A 16727-nucleotide genomic window follows, 5' to 3' on the forward strand; every position below is an offset into this window, starting at 1 on the left:
CGCAGGGGGTGGGGGCGCAGGGGGTGGGGGCGCAGGGGGTGGGGGCGGAGTGCGCTGAGCTTCCGCCACAGTAGTGATGCACACAGACAGCCCTGCACCCCCACCCACCCCGGAGCCCACATCGAGTTTGGGAAGGAGACAGATAAATAGAGCATCACACAGGGCGGCGAGAGAAGGCCCCTCCATGGAGGTGATGGGGAGTGGACGCTTGTGTCACAATGAGGAGGTGGCCACAGGAAGAACCAGGAAAGGACGTTCAGGTGGAGGGCACAGCAGAGACAAAGGCCCTGTGCTAGAACGAGCGTGGCATATTGCAGAGAGAGGGACCAGTGTGACTGCAGGTGGGGAGAGGGAGAGGATGGAGGCAGAGGCCTGACCCCAGCCAGGAGTGCCCTCGTCCCCTCCCCAGGTCCCTCTGTGATGTAAAATGAGGGAAGGGGAAGGCAGCATGGGGAGGGGAGCAGCCTGTGCAGAGATGGGGGCGTTCTGGTGGCCAGCACGAGGCTGGTGAATGTGGCACCTTCGTCTGTTCGTTCTTGAGGGGACCCGCTTAATGAATATTTCAGCGTGTCCTTCCAGCGTCTCCTAAGTGAGGTTGGCGTCTTCTCTTAATGCACTCTCTTAAGAGTTACACAGAGGCACACGCAGCCTGGCTTCTGTGCACAGCCTGATACCCCTGCCCTGCTCACTGCCCCCAGCACCCCTTGGCAGTTCTCTTTTCTCCATTGCCCAGGTGAGCTGACCTGGGCATGGGTGTGTCTATCCACCCGCAGGACTGAGAAGCTGACAATACCTCGATGGTCACGTCTCTCACCCCGGGAAGGTGGCGCACGTTCTGGGTCCCTTCCTGAGGCACCCCAGGGCCTGGGAGACACCGAGTTCTCCTTGGCCCCATTCCTGGGGCCTCTCTGTACGCAGGGTTTGATTTGAGTGCTGCAGAAACCTTTGCCCATGGTGTCACCTTGTCACTGCTCATTAGACCCTATTTTCCTGCAGGACACTCAGGTGCAAATACACAAGTTTCTACACAGTACTGAGCTCCTGAAGGTCATCGTTTTGCAAAATGTGTTGAATATTCCTTTTTATGGCTGTTTCCCAAGCATGAGACTGGGAGCCCAGGCTGCAGAGTCAGCCGGGCCTTGGTTCAAATCCCAGCTCTGCTCCGTGCTAATATGATGACCACCTGAAGTTACTTAATCTCTCTGGGCCTCGATGTCCTCATTTGTAAAATGGGGTTATGATGGTCCCTGTCTCTCAAGGTTTTGGTGGATTAAATGAGATAATGCATGTAAAACTGAACTCAGCATGCTGCTGGCTTATGGTTATGATGCTAATTCCTACAACCGTCGGCCACGAGAGTGGACACTCTGAGTGCAGGGACAGTGGCAGTGGAGTCCTCGAGTGGTCGGGGGGGTGTCTCACCAGGTGTGCTCTGCAGACTGTGGGTGGGACCTAGAATTAGCACTGGGGCTCTTTGGAATAAGGTAGTGATTCAAGGGCCTCTCCTCCCTCCATAGGTGTAGGAAAGGCCCTGAATGTAAAGCAAACGAAAAAACCAAAGCAGCCTCACACCATCCCCTGAAAAAGCGAGTGCGCGGCCGCCGAAAGTCCTGTCCTCTGACCCTGTGCCCTTCTCCCCTAGTGCTCCTGCGGGAAGAGGTGTCGCGGCTCCAGGAGGAAGTTCACCTTCTCCGGCAGATGAAGGAGATGTTGGCAAAGGACCTGGAGGAGTCACAGGGCGGCAAGTCCTCCGAGGTCCTCTCGGCCACCGAGCTCAGGGTCCAGCTGGCCCAGAAGGAGCAGGAGCTAGCCAGAGCCAAAGAAGCCTTGCAGGGTGAGTGACGAGCCAGCGGCGGTTCTCTCACTGGGGACTCAGGCCCCAGGGATCCAGGGTCCTCCCCATGCGGGGAAGTGACGCGGATGGACAGAGGGGTCTCCCAGCACCCACCTCCAGCCACAGCTGCCCCGCCCCTTCTTCGGGTGGAATTCTGCATCTTGTGGTGTGGGTGCAGATGTCATTCCTCCTCCAGTGTGACTGTCACACACTGTCCATATGGCTGGATGCGGGGTATGTCCCTCTGAGGTGTGAATGGCAGGTGGGCATCTTGGCTGGACCAGGACGCTGGCCCAGCAGCCAGGTCTCTCTTATCCAGCACCCTCGTGGTCCTTCCGTGCCTCCACTCAGGGCACAGTGTGGATGCGCTGGTTTCTCTGCTGGAGGACGCGTCTGTATCCCAGGTGGTGCCCTTGCTCACATGGTGGGCTCTCCTGGGCCTGGAGGAAGCAGTTGGAAGATGACATGGTGTAGACTCCAGAGGGTCTTTTGAAGACAAGGACCACAGACCCATAACTACCACGGGGCTGGTGTGTCTTCAGCCAGAAATTGCTTTAGGAGATGAGGAAACCTGTGGCCACATGCTCAGCCTCGTTTCCCTGGAGGGACCCACATCCCTCTCTCCCGGGAGGCACCTGCCCACGCTTCATGGGGCTGGAAGAAGGGTTATTTGAGGCCCTCAGAGGGTTATTTGAGAAAGGCTGGAAGCCATCATATAACCTGTCAGTGGACTCCACAGTAAAGCGCAGGCCTGAAACATCTGGGGAGAACTTAGCCTCAGGGGTCTGTGTTGATTCTGTTAGGCCCCCTTAGGGCCTTTGCTCCTTCTAGAAAAGACAATAAATCTTTGCGACCTGCTGTCCACTTACCATTCACTAGAACAGTGAATCCTCTTTAAATGTTTTGTTTCTGAAGCTAAAGCGGGTTTATTAATTAGGTTAATACCATGCTGCCGTAACAAAGAGAACCCGAAACATAGAGGCTTAAGGAATCTGTTTCTTCCTTAACCACCCACCTTACAGTGAGCATTTGAGGCCAGTTGGGTGTATGTGTTCCCCTCCGTCCTTTGCAAGAGCTTGGTCATGTGACCATTCCTAGATGCAGAGGGTTCTGGGAAATGTGGTTTCTAGCTGGGTGGCCTTGTCCCAGCTAGGACTCTTAACAGGGTAAAGGGGAGAATGGATTTTGCTGGACAATTAATTTGCTCAGTTAGAGCCAATTCCCTGACAAGAGGTGTGATGTGGGCAGCGGGCCAAGAAGGCTATCTGTCCAGTGCCCAGCTGACCATCTTCCAGGAAGTCCGGGAAGGTCCTCGACTGAGGGTGAGCCTTGTATTCACAGTGTCACAGCACTCTTGACAGGTGGCTCTTTTCAGCAGTACATGCTGCTCTCCAAGGCAGGTAGATGACCCTCCTCTCCTGGGGTTTTGTTTCTGGTGGGGTCACAGTGGCAGCATGTGGGGTGGTCTTTTGAAGCTGTAATAGACATTGGGGTGCATTGTGGCCCAGCAGACATGGCATGCTTGGGAAGTCATTTTGCCAAGTAGGCACACTTTGCCTCTGCAGCCATCCGGCCATCTAGGCAGATCTGGGTGGCCGCCCTCCATGCCAGCTCCCCGGGATTCTGTAATATCCCTTCCCCTTCTCAGCACGGAGGGAGCACCCACTCCATGTCCCAGGGACAGAGGTGCTCACCTCCATGTCTTTGATCAGGGCCAGGATTCTCACCCCTGTGTGCTCTTCTGGACCTGTGAGGAGGAGAACAACCTTCTTTAGCTGTTCCTGGGCCTTAAAGGGATGGGCAGGGGGTTAAGCAGAAGCTCCCTTACCCCACCACCCCCAGCTCCTTGGATGTACAACCCAGCCTCTCCAAACCTCAGTTTCCTGATCTGAGGAATGGGACATTAACGGTGGCTTCGTGTAATGCCTAGAAAGGTGATGGATAGTTCTGCTGTTAGCATCATGTGCATCCTTCTCCCTTTAGCCCGCAGGCCGCAGAGCTGCACAGACTACCCTTCCTGACTCTGCGCTGTAAGATTTCTTATCCACCACCAGAGATCTTTGGCCTTGCCCAGGGACGCAGATCTGCCCCTTTGTAGGAATATTAACACAAGCAACAAGGACTTGTCAGTATTCATGAAAAGGGAGCTTTATTGAGCACCTACTGGGTCCCAGCCCTGTTCTAAGCACGTGATACAACATTCACCTCAGTCCTACCAGGAGCTAGAAACCCCATTTCTCAGGTGGAGACGCCTGAATGAGGTTCAGGGAGAGTAAATAACTTGACCAAGGTGACAGAGCTAATTAGCGGGAGAAGCAGAGACTTTTTCCTGCTGCAGAGATTCCTCATCTTCCCTCTGGGTGTGGTCGCGGGGAAGGGAGTTGGCCCAGATGCGAGAGACAGAAGCGATTCTTACTTCAGCGGAAGTGACAGCAGACTCAAGTCAGATCTGGGCTTGAATCTCAGCTCTACCACATATTAGCTATGTAAGCTGGGATGCATTCTTTTGTTTTTACTTTTTTATTTTACTTTAAGTTCTGGGATACATGTGCAGAACGTGCAGGTTTGTTGCATACGTATACATGTGCCGTGGTGGTGTGCTGCACCCATCAACTTGTCATCTAGGTTTTAAGCCCTGCATACGTTAGGTGTTTGTCCTAATGCCCTCCCTCCCCTTGCCCCCGACCCCCCAACAGATGCCGGTGTGTGGTATTCCTCTCCCTGTGTCCATGTGTTCTCATTGTCCGACTCCCACTTATGAGTGAGACCATGCGGTGTTTGGTTTTCTGTTCTTGTGACAGTTTACTGAGAATGATGGTTTCCAGCTTCATCCACGTCCCTGCAAAGGACATGAACTCATCCTTTCTTACGGCTGCATAGTATTCCATGGTGTATATGTGCCACATTTTCTTTATCCAGGCTTTCATTGATAGGCCTTTGGTTTGGTTCCAAGTCTTTGCTATTATAAATAGTGCTGCAATAAACATACATGTGCGTGTGTCTTTATAGTAGAATGATTTATAATCCTCTGGGGATATATCTAGTAATGGGATTGCTGGGTCAAATGGTATTTCTGGTTATAGAGCTTGGATGCATTCTTTAACCTCCCTGCATCATGGTTCCTTTGCTGAGGGTAGTGGTAACAATGCCTGTTTTTCCTATCATTGGGACTAATAAACAGTAGCTACTTCACACAGTTGTTGTGAAGATTGAGGAATAAATTGCACGGCCTGGTGTGTAGTACCGTTAGTGCCAATACTGAGATCTGCTTGGAGATGTTGCCTGCCTGATTCTCATGAGGGGTGGCCCAGACCTCAGACTCCCCTGAGGCCATCCAAACTCAAGGAAGCTGCATTCCTGAAAGGCAGTGAGATGGGCACCTTCAGCCACCACGAGCATCCTGCCTGGAATTCTACAAAGTCATAAATAAGAGGCTTCACCAGCCACAGCACATGGTGAGTAAATTGCAGACAGATGTGGGCAGAAGGAGTCCGGGGCATGGAAAGGGATTTATGTGCCCATAATGAGGAGAGGGAGAATAAACGTGCAGGCCGAGCAAGCAGCAGATGTCGGGCGACACTTGTTAACATCCAGTGTCCCCAGTGTGGGAAAAAGCAAAGCCTCCAAAGGCCTGCACCCCGGCAGATTCCCTCTCCAGCCAGCTCCCCCGCTATCTCTGTGTTTGAATGAGAGCTAAAATCTCTAGCTCGCAAGAGGAATAGGAACCCAAGCAGGCACCCAGAACGTTAGTCGGCAGTCGCAACACCAGAGCAATGAAGAGAATCTTGTTTGGGAAAAATGGAGGCTGAGAAGATTCCTTTGTTTCTTTGGAAGTGAGTGTGGGAATGTTTGGTTTTGGATTTTGGTCTCATCGTGAGCTTAAAGGCAGAAGCCTGAATGATTGTTTAAGAGACAGAGATATATATACATATATATATATATATATTTTTTTTTTTTTTTTTGAGACAGGGTGTCACACTCTGTCATCCAGGCTTGGGGTGCACTGGTGCAACCTCAGCTCACCGCAACCTCCACCCTCCCAGGCTCAAATGAGCCTCCCACCTCAGCTTCCAGAGTAGCTGGAACTATAGGCACACACTACCATGCCCAGCTAATTTTTGTATTTTTTTGTAAAGACAGAGTCTTGCCCTGTTGCTCAGGCTGGTCCTGAACTCCTGGGCTCAAGCAATCCACCCAGGTCATCTTTACAAAGCGCTGGGATTACAGGCATGAGCCCCCAAGCCCAGCTCATCAATGGTATCATCTTATGTATAAACTGCATGAGCCCTGCCCAGCACATGTGGTAAGCATGTAGCCCAGGGGACCCCTCTGGGGTGTCTGTTGATTTCCTCAGCCCTCTTCAATTTCATGATTTCTCCGCGAATCAAGGCAGCGCAGAAACAATGAGAGTGAAGAAATTTGCTTCATTCCTGTTTAAATCTCTTAACAGCATGTCAAGAGTTTTGAGCACGTTCCCACAACAGTAAATACTCTTTGAAACATAATTTTTAATGACTACGTAATGTTGTACCAAATGGAGATACCATAATTTATTTAGTCGTTTCCCTATTATTAGACATTTAAATTGGTTCCACTTTTTTCCCTCTTTTTTTTTTTTGCCATTATATAACACTGTCATAAAGATCTGTATATGTAAATCTGTTTACTATCATAAGACACCATTTCTTTTTTTTTTTTTTTTTTTTTTTTTGGAGATGGAGTCTCGCTCTGTAGCCCAGGCTGGAATGCAGTGGCGCAATCTCAGCTCACTGCAACCTCTGCCTCCCAGGTCCCGGTTCAAGCAATGCTCCTACCTCAGCCTCCCAAGTAGCTGGGATTACATGCACGAGCCACCATGCTGAGCTAATTTTTGTATTTTTTAGTAGAGACGGGGTTTCACCATGTTGGCCAGTCTGGTCTTGAACTCCTGATCTTGTGATCCACCTACCTCGGCCTCCCAAAGTGCTGTGATTACAGGTGTGAGCCACCACGCCCGGCCAAGACAACATTTCTTAAACTTCTCGGTCTGAGGACCACTTTACACCTTTACAAAATTGAAGACACCAAGAAGGTTTTGTTAGATCTATTAGTATTTAATGTTTTCGAAATTAAAACTAGAGAAAGTATGTAAATCTTCAGTAATTTGTTTTAAAATCATCATAATAAATTAATTATATGTTAACGTAAGTACAGGGTTTTTTTCCTTTACTTTTTTTCTGATAGTCTTACTCTGTCACCCAAGCTGGAATGCAGGGGCGTGATCTCAGCTTACTGCAACCTCCGCTTCCTGGGTTCAAGTGATTCTTGTGCCTCAGCCTTTCAAGTAGCTGGGATTACAGGCACACGCCACCACCCCCGGCTAATTTTTGTATTTTTAGTAGAGATGGGATTTCACCATGTTGCCCAGGCTGGTCTGGAACCCTTGATCTTAAGTGATCTGCCCACCTTGACCTCCCAAAGTGCTGGGATTACAGGTGTGAGCCACCACGCCCGGCCGATACAGTTGTCTTTTAATGAGAAGTGACTATTTTCCTGAACAGATTTGAGTGAGAAGAGCAGCATTGTTTTTTAAACATTTTTGTAAAATTCACTGGTGTCTGGCTTCATAGCAGAGTGCTGAATTCTCATCTCTGCTCTGTGTCTAGCATGATCTGTTATTTTGGCTGAAAATCTGGCAGTTATGTATTAATAGTTGGAAAAGGAAGGATATTAATTGCCTTGTTAGATAATTGTGGGTGCTCTTTGATACCATGCTAAAACTCAGGGGTAGTTTCTTAAAAGTTCGTTGCAGTGCAGCATCTGAAAGCTAATCCTTTGTACTCTGCTATGTTAAAATCTACTGGTCTAATTTGCACTTTGAAATGGGTATTTTACCCACATATATATATATATTTTTTTTGAGACAGAGTCTTGCTCTGTGTTGCCCAGGCTGGAGTGCAGTGGTGAAATCTCGGGTCACTGCAACCTCTGCCTCCTGGGTTCAAGCAATTCTTTGGTCTCAGCCTCCCAAGTAGCTGGGACTATAGACGTGCGCCATCACACCCAGCTAATTTTGTGTTTTTGGGAAAGACCGGGTTTCACCGTGTTGGCCAGGCTGGTCTCAAACTCCTGACCTTAGGTGATCCTCCCACCTCAGCCTCCCAGAGTGCTGGGATTACAGGCGTGAGCCACTACGCCCGGCCCCCACATATGTATTACTGGGGGGGAAACAGCTTGAACAATCAGATGTCCCTGGGATGAGTCTTCGGTGGGCCCAGTGCATAACAAGGGTCCTTGAAAGTAGAAGACGAGGCAGAAGAGTGAGTCAGAGGAGATGTCAGCCGAGGACCAGAGGGATTCAATGTGGGGCCTTAACGCATTGTTGCTGGCTTTGAAGACACTGGAAGGGGCTGCAAGCCAAGGAGTGCAGGCAACCTCTAGAAGCTGGGAAAGGCAAGGAAACGGGCTCTCCCCAGAGCCTCCAGAAGAAACGCAGCCCTGCCAACGCCAGGTTTTAGTCGAGTGACACCCGTTTTAGACCTGTGACCTCCATAACCACTATATGAAAATTAATTTGTATTATGTTAGGCCAGCAGTCCCCAACCTTTTGGGGCCCGGGGACTGCTTTCATGGAAGACAATTTTTCCACGGAGTGGCGCCCGGGGTTGGGGATGGTTTGGGGATGATTCCAGTGCATTACATGCATTACATTTCTTGTGCACTTTATTTCTATTATTATTACATTGTAATATATAATTAAATAATTATGCGATTCACCCTAACATAGAATCAGTGGGAGCCCTGAGCTCGTGCTCCTGCACCTAGATGGTCCCATTAGGGGCGATGGGAGACACTGACAGAGCATCAGGATGATCTGATTTCCTTCGATTCTCATAAGGAGCAAGCAACCTAGATCCCTGGCACGCACACAATAGGGTTTGCACCCTTATGAGAATCTAATGCCATCGCTGCTGATCGGACAGTAGGTGGAGCTCAGGTGGGAATGTGAGCGATGGGGAGCAGCTGTAAATACAGATGAAACTTCACTCATTCACCCCTCACCGCCTGCTCTCCTCTTCCTAAGAGGCCAGGGACCGGTGCCAGTCCATGGCCTGGGGCTTGGGGACCCCATGGGAAGCCACTGCATTGTGGTACTTTGTTTCAACAAGAATAGGAAACAAACCGGGCCCTCTCTTTCCCTGGACTTGGCAGCCCTAAACGTTGCCCTCTCTCAGGACTTAGGACATGTAGGGTCGTCTGTTTCCTTCAGAGACCCCTGCATGCCCCAGCAGCCAACACAGGGCTGGTGGAGTTAGCTAACACTGAGTGTGAAGGAGAACAAAGGCTACCGAGTTTCCTCTCCTTACTGGAAGGACTGAGGCCTGTGGGGGCCTTTTCCCTGCCACAGAGTGAGTCACCCGCTCTGCACTGAGCTCCTGGAAGAAACACAACTTTATTATTGAATTTGCTCATTCACCAAATGTTCCCTGAAAAATTCCCTACGCTAGAGCCTATGGCAATGCCTGTGGTTCAGAGAATTCCAGGCCCTGCTCAGAGTCTAGAGACATGCCTGGAACCTACAACAAGCTCAGTGCACATTAGTTGAATCCTATTTTTCCAAGGCCCGTCGATGAGAATCTAGCCTGTAGGCATTCCTGCTTCAAGGAGTCCTAGGCTGCAGAGACTGTGTTAAGCCCAGCAGGGCTGGTGGGGCTGGGGGGCTAAAGTTGCCAGCAGGTGCAGCCATCTCCTGGCTGCCTTTGAAGACGCCACCAGGCCTGCAGACAGTGGGGTAGTAGGTGGCCAGAGAGGCTGTTGAATTGAACGATGTGTCATCCATGCTGGGGCGGCCATGCCCACTTGCTTTCTTAGACACACATCCTTGTCACCACAGCGCTGTGTGGGTTTGAAAAGCTATTTGATGTTTCCTGTGTCCCTTCCCACATCCGCACTCCATTCTTAGCCTCCTTCCTTCCATCAAAGACGTGTTCATCTTCTGTGCTGTTTATCACCCGGGTTTGGATGTGTGTGTTCCTCTTCAGTAATTCACATGCTTGAAGCTACTGCCGTCTCTTTAGCGTGGTGGCTCTCGGGGCCGCTGCAGGGGGCCCACCCTGAGCCAGCCCTTCCGTCCCACAGCTGACATAGAAGACTTTTTGCTGGTAAATCTCAGAACTCAGTGGAAGCTTCCAAAAAGTTTAACTCTACAGATAGAATGTCTTCTTAGCAGACTACCGGCTGCTTTGAAATATTGTTGACAGATCCCCCTTAAAGGCTTCTTAGACTCCGTGTTTTGATCCAGTTGCTAGTAATTGATGGTCCAGTGGAAGAAGTGCCCAGAGTCTGCTGTTCTCCTACAGCTACCACTGGACGTGCTTTCAGCACCTAACCCTGGCTGCTTCAGAGAGCGGCTGGATTCCTAAAAAGAACCCTGCTCTCATGCAAAAGTACTTTTTATTGTATTTTATATTTTTTTTTGTGGAGGGACAGAGTCTCACTCTGTCGCCTAGGCTGGAGTGCAGTGGCATGACCTTGGTTCACTGCAACCTCTAACTCCCAGGTTCAAGCAATCCTCCTTCCTCAGTGCCCTGAGTAGCTGGGATTACAGGCCCCCGCCACCACACCCAGCTGATTTTTGCATTTTCAGAGTTTCACTGTGTTGGCCAGGCTGGTCTTGAACTCCTGACCTCAAGCGATCCACCTGCCTGTGCCTTTCAAAGTGCTGGAATTACAGACATGAACCACAGCGCCTATCCCCAAGTACTTTTTAAAAATAATTAATCATCATCATCGTTTAATTTGAGAGTAGTTTGAAGTTTACAGAAAAGTTGCAAAGACAGTGCAGAGTGTTCCTGTACACCCAGTTACCCTGTGAAGATCCTTCCATTACCTTCAGCAAGTGCCTTAAAGCCATCTCCTGTGTCATGTTTGCTGATGTCTCATTGGCCAAAACGAGTCACCTGACCAGGCCCCGATCACGTGGGCGGGGCTCTGCAAGGCGGGCCCCTTGGCAGCCCCTGACCATCACAGTCCAACACAGAGATCCTTTTAAATAGAATCGTTTCCAGAACCTGCCCTAGAGCCTGGGGTTCTGGTGACTGATAGTCGACACATTGCAGCAAACGTTGGCCCCTTTGCTCTTTATGCAGTAGGATTTTTTGCACCCGAGGGACTGATGTCCTGGTCCTCATCTGGGGTTTTTAGCACTGAGTCCTTGACCCTCTGTGAGTTGGGCAGGCAGCTAGGACAGTGACTTGCCCCCAGGCATCCCTGTCCCCCACACAGCCTCCCTAACGTGTGCCCTTTCCGGTGTCTGCCTAAACACTTGAATCAACTGCTTAGTAGATTCCGTGATGTCTTAAGGTTCTAATTATGGAAATCTTCCATTTATCCTGAGAACAACGGAAAGGCTGGTCTGTTTGCAAATGCACAGACACCCTCGAGGACTCACCCACGCCCATCTGATACTTGTTTTGGAAACATTTACCAGAGCTCAGCTCTTCTGCGTTCTGGGGAGGGGAGAGGAAGCCCATCTTGTAGCTGGGAAGACTGAGATGTGAACACATACTGCCTCGCTTTTGGGTGATAATCATGTCAGCTGGCGTGTATTTAGCATTTGGAATTTGCCAGGCACTCTCTTCATTCCTCTGCCTGCGTGAGTCATCAATCCGCCCAAAAACCCTTGTTAGACGGGCAGTGTTTGTTAGCCTCAGTTTCCCCATCTACATAATGGGAATGAGAGAGGTTAAGAAATTCTTCTAAGGCCTTCTAGCTAGTAGATTTTGGAGCCAAAGCTTGTTCCCTAGTGAGTCTATTTTCCAAAACAGTAAACTTCATAGATATTTAGCAGATACTTCTTTGATTCTGAGGTTCTCAGGGGTGATCCCCACGGCAGAAAAGAGGAAAAGACTGAAATAGGGAAGAGAGGAAAAAGAGGGGAGGATCTGGATGTGGGTGTCATTCAGAGGCCCCTTTCCCTGGAGGCACCGGGATTTGTAACGCATTCTCAGTGTTTGCTCTGGAAATGGTCCCAGAGTAGAGAAGAGCTGCAAGGCTGCTCTCTTGGCCACACCAGAAGGAGGTTTTCTTCCCCCTGCAGTGCACTGAGCACACGCCAACCCCAGAAATGCCAGTGGTCTCGGCTGCAGCAGAGACTGTCTTTACGGTGGGAACAGAAGCTGCACACGCTAATCCTCAGCTTTTAATTAATCCCCCCCCCCGCCCCTTCCCAGGTCAGAGATGGATCCCGCAGAATGGAGGACAGGACTCCATGTGCATCCAGCCAGGCTCTCCAAATGCCTTTCAGAAGGCCTTGACCAAGGCCCCATTACATTTTGCTTGGAGCATGGCATCCATCACTGTGCAGGTCCTCATGCCTACCTGGCCATGACAGGGTCAGGACGTGACCTTGAAAATGTGGCAAGAAAATGAAAGCCACGCTGGCCCCCATCCCAGGAGAAGAACTTTGGTGTGAGCGGGGGAGGGTCATCTTCAGAGTTGACCTGGGAGGCGGTGCCCGGCGCTCCTGCTATGCGGTGCCCAAGCTTGGCTCAGTGGAGCACACATCTGAGGAGGCTGTGGACACACATAGAGTCAGGTCTGACGCAGGCCTCGAGCCTGATTCGCCTCAGCCCTGGTGGTTCCCAGGGGAATGCGAAGTCCTGACCTCAGACACGGAACTTGGGGATGAGCCTTTTTTTTTTGAGATGGAGTCTCACTCTTGTCACCTAGGCTGGAGTGTAGTGGCACAGTCTCGGCTCACTACAACCTCTGCCTCCCGGGTTCCAGTAATTCTCCTGCCTCGGCCTCCTGAGTAGCTGGGATTACAGGCACCCACCACCACACCTGACTAATTTTTGTATTTTTAGTAGAGACAGGGTTTCACCATCTTGGCCAGGCTGGTCTTGAACCCCTGACCTCAAGTGATGCACCTGCCTTGGCCTCCCAAAGTGCTGGGATTACAGGTGTGAGCCACCGTGCCCAGCCACGAGGTCTTTTTGCAGAGCAGTCCCCGCTCATGGTCAGTCAGCAAAGGAGGTAGCAGGGCTTTGGGGCCTTGACTGCAACACAGGAGGAGGGTGTATGGAGAACGGGGACTGCAGTTTCACTGAGATTTAGCAGAACATATCGAGTACCTCCCAGAGCCCGCCCTATCCTGAGCATGCCATATGCCTTCTCTTCACATTATCCCCAGAACAACCCCATGACATAGGTGGGTCACTCTGCCTTTACAGTTGGGGAAACTGAGGCTCCAAGATCATACAGCACACAAGTCTCCGCATTTGGACTTGAAGCTCTGCATCTAACACAGATCTGTCACCACGGCACCAGTGCTAATTTTCCATCAGTAGACATCGTTTTAATGTTACTGAAATATTACTAGAATCCCACTCACTCGTTCATTCAACAGATACTAGTTTAAGTCCTGATGTTTGTCAGGCGTTGTTCTGGGCATTTGGGGTGTATCTGTGAGCAGAATTGACAAAGATCCATTTCTTGTGGAGATTACATTCTAGAAAGATGCACCAGTTACTACTGCTGTGTAACAAACTGCCTGTAAATCTCAGTGGCATAAAGCAACCACTGTTTTTCTTATATCTCATGATCTTGTGAATCAGGGATTTGGCAGGGCTCAGTAGGCGATTCTTAGGTTCTCTGTGGTGTCAGTGGGGGTCCTTCCATGCTCTGCCTCTGGACGAACCAAGATGGCTTCACTCACATATCTGGTGCCATGGCAGGACGGCTGGGCTCAGCTGGGTCCAGTAACCACATGCCCATTTGCAGCCCCTTCAGCATGGCAGTCAGACTTTCTGCATGGAAGCTCAGGGCTCCCACAGAGAGGGCTCCAGGAAACCAGATGCAAGCTGCCAGGCTTCATAGGACCTAGTCTCAGGAGTCACTTAGCATCACTTCTGCCACATTCTGTTGGTGACAGGCCAGCCAGACCCCGCTCTATAAAAGGCATGTGGCATGACAGATACATTTGTGTCCATCTTTGCAAAAATACTGTCTGCCATGGGAGGAAGGGAGAAGGCAAACAAACAATATAGCAAAAAGTAAATCGTGTGCTGTTTTAGGGGACTGTAAGTACTATGAAGATTTTAAAGTAGGGTGAGATCGGACCCAGCTGCTCCACTTCTGAGTGTCTACTCACGAGGAAAATATACATTCATGCAAAGACTTGTACGTACATGGTTTTAGCAGATTATTTGTAATAGCCAAATACTGGAATCAGCCCAAAGGCTCATCAACAGATAAAAAAATAAACAATGGAATCCTACTCAATAATAAAGCAACAAACTGTGGATGCATAGAGCAGCATAGAGAGATCTCACTTCTACTGAGTGACAGAGTCCAGGGCGAAAGTGTATATATGCTATGAGTCCATTTAACGAGACTAGAAAAGCCAAGCTCATCTGCAGGGACAGAAAGATCCTGGAGGAATGTGGGCTAATTGCAGAGGGCAGGCAGAAACTGGGTGATGGCACGTTCACTGTCTCGATTGCGGTGCTGGTTTTGCAGGTGTGCATCTATATCAGATCATGTCAAATGGCATGTGTTAAATATGTACAGTTTATCATATTTTATTTAAAACCAATAAAGCTGTTTTTTAGAAGGGGGTAAGGTGGATTTGGAGTTCTGGGGATAGAGCACTGTAGGGCGAGGAGCATTTCAGAACCCCATAAGCTACATCACTGGGTGGCTTCTGGCTTTGCCTTCTTTCCCTGTGTGCTGGCCTCAGCAGGTTACAGAGGGGACCCGGCCCCAGATGGGCAGAGTCCTCGGAGTCAGGTGGGCCATGCCAGTCAGCTCCTGGGTGAAGGAAAAAGCAGAGAGGCTGCAGAGCCCTGTCCTGTTGAGAGGCCCCAGCACCAGGGCTCCTGGTCTCGCATTCCAGGAACAGGCAGAGACCAGTGAGGTCCAAAGCAGGTGTGCTGTGGCTTGAACTCCTGCCCAACTTTCTAAATAGCTCTGACAACCTGGGCCAGCCAGAGGCCGAGACATAAGCTGCCGATAGCCAGGCAAGCTGAACCAGCCTTCATGCCCAGAGCCTGATGTGTGGGCAGGAGGACAGGAATTTTTCTTGGCACCCAGCTAAAAAATCAGAACAGCTTAGAGACGAACATTCTAATTCAGCTTGGGGCCTGATGGTATGGCTAAGAAAAGACCAAGGTTAAAATTCAGTGTCTCCATGAATATAATTTTTTTTTAATGGCCAGGCGCAGTGGTTCACACCTGTAATCCCACCACTTTGGGAGGCCGAGGCGGGCGGATCACCGGAGGTCGGGAGTTCAAGACTAGCCTGATCAACATGGAGAAACCCTGTCTCTACTAAAAATACAAAAAACTAGCCGGGCAGAGTGGCACATGCCTGTAACCTCAGCTGCTCAGGAGGCTGAGGCAGCAGAATCGCTTGAACCTGGGAGGTGGAGGTTTCAGTGAGTGGAGATCATACCACAGCACTCCGGCCTGGGAAACAAGAGCAAATAATCTTTAGATTTAAGGTATATATAATTAATGTAGTTTTTATATATTTATGGAATACTTTTCTAGTCCAGGCATGCATGGAATATAAATCCCGCAGATTTCCTCCCAGCAGCCCTGGGAGTGGTTTTTCCCATTTTGCACATGAAAAGGTTGAGGCACAGAGACCTGACCGTCTGGGGAGGTAGAAACTGAACCAAGAAAATGCGCTCGGCTCTCAGCCCTGCGTGGGGAGCCTGCACACTCCCAGCCCCACTGAGAGCCTGTTGCTGTTGGTCTTGGATGCGGCTAACAATTTATTTCATTTTATTTTTATTTTATTTTTATTTATTTACTTATTTGAGACCAAGTCTCATTCCTGTCACCCAGGGTGGAGTGCAGTGGCGCAGTCTCGGCTGACTGTAGGCTCGACTTCCAGGTGATTCTCCCACCTCAGCCTCCTGAGTAGCTGGGACTACAGGTGTGCGCCACCATGCCCAGCTACTGTTTTGTAGTGATGGGGTCTCACCATGTTGCCCAAGCTGGTCTCGAACTCCTGGACTCAAGTGATCCACCCGCCTCAGCCTCCCAAAGTGCTGGCATTGTAGGCATGAGCCACCACACCTTGGAACAGGTTTTGTTGGTTTGTTTTTAGTGCCAAAAGAACAGCACATCATCAGGCCGGGCTTTGAAGGCCAGCCACCTTTGCCTGGGCCACAGGAAGGACCGCAGGACTTAGGCCTGAGCGCTCACCCTGCGGCACTGACCTTGGCAGCCCCTGAATTCCGGAGAAACTGCTCACTCCTAGGCTCTGGACCATGACGACCCCTAACATGGTTCAGACTCAGGCCCTTCCGCTGGAGCACATTGCCCAAGGGAAGAAAGTACCTCAGCACGAACCCGTGGGTTCCATCAGGAACATGTGAGCCGGGTGAGGCCGCGCTGCCAAGCCTCAGAGGGGGCCGGGAGGTGCTTCTTGGTTGATTTGCCTTCTTAGCTGCCCTGCGATGAGGCCCAGCCAGATGGGCATTGGCCATCCTGGGACATGGACTCTCCTCTCTCCCCCGGGTGCCCAGCCCTGGGCTGAAGAACCTATGGCAGGGCGATCAAACCTGGGCTCTGATGAAGGTACAGGACTGAAAAGGCCCTGGAGTCTTCGGGACGGTGATCCCGCCGGGAGGGGCTGTGATTTCCCACTTGGGGCTGGAGGCCCTGGGGCTCAGGACCTGACGGTGTCAGTTTCTGTCCTTCAGCCACGGGACTGCTCCCACCCCCGCAGCTAGGGGGTAAGCAAGGCTGGGACAAGAGCATTATAACAGGGACGGGTCACTGGCCAGGCCCTCAGGATGGCACTGGGTAGGTGCTTGGGGAGTAAGTGAGGAGCTGAGGGAGCGCTCACACCCTCAGGTACGTACCCAAGGTTCCGTCCCAGATCCTGGAAATGTCCCCC

The 16727-nt window shown here is 50.6% G+C and overlaps 1 protein-coding gene across 9 annotated transcripts in view; it reads left to right on the plus strand.

The window, feature by feature from the left end:
• KAZN (kazrin, periplakin interacting protein) overlaps positions 1-16727 on the plus strand; it is a 1289243-nt gene that overhangs the window by 1102271 nt on the left and 170245 nt on the right. For all 9 annotated transcript variants that reach the window (XR_004275924.1, XR_004275923.1, XR_004275922.1 and 6 more), the window contains one exon: positions 1643-1834. Coding sequence is in view for 6 of the 9 variants with exons in the window: in XM_032301155.1 (XP_032157046.1) it covers positions 1643-1834 (192 nt within the window). In the remaining 3 variants the exon portion in view is untranslated. The remainder of the gene's footprint in view (positions 1-1642; positions 1835-16727) is intronic.

This window comes from Sapajus apella, unplaced genomic scaffold (assembly GCF_009761245.1).
Source record: "Sapajus apella isolate SASKATOON/1434 unplaced genomic scaffold, GSC_monkey_1.0 scaffold43, whole genome shotgun sequence".
Lineage (NCBI taxonomy): Eukaryota > Metazoa > Chordata > Mammalia > Primates > Cebidae > Sapajus > Sapajus apella.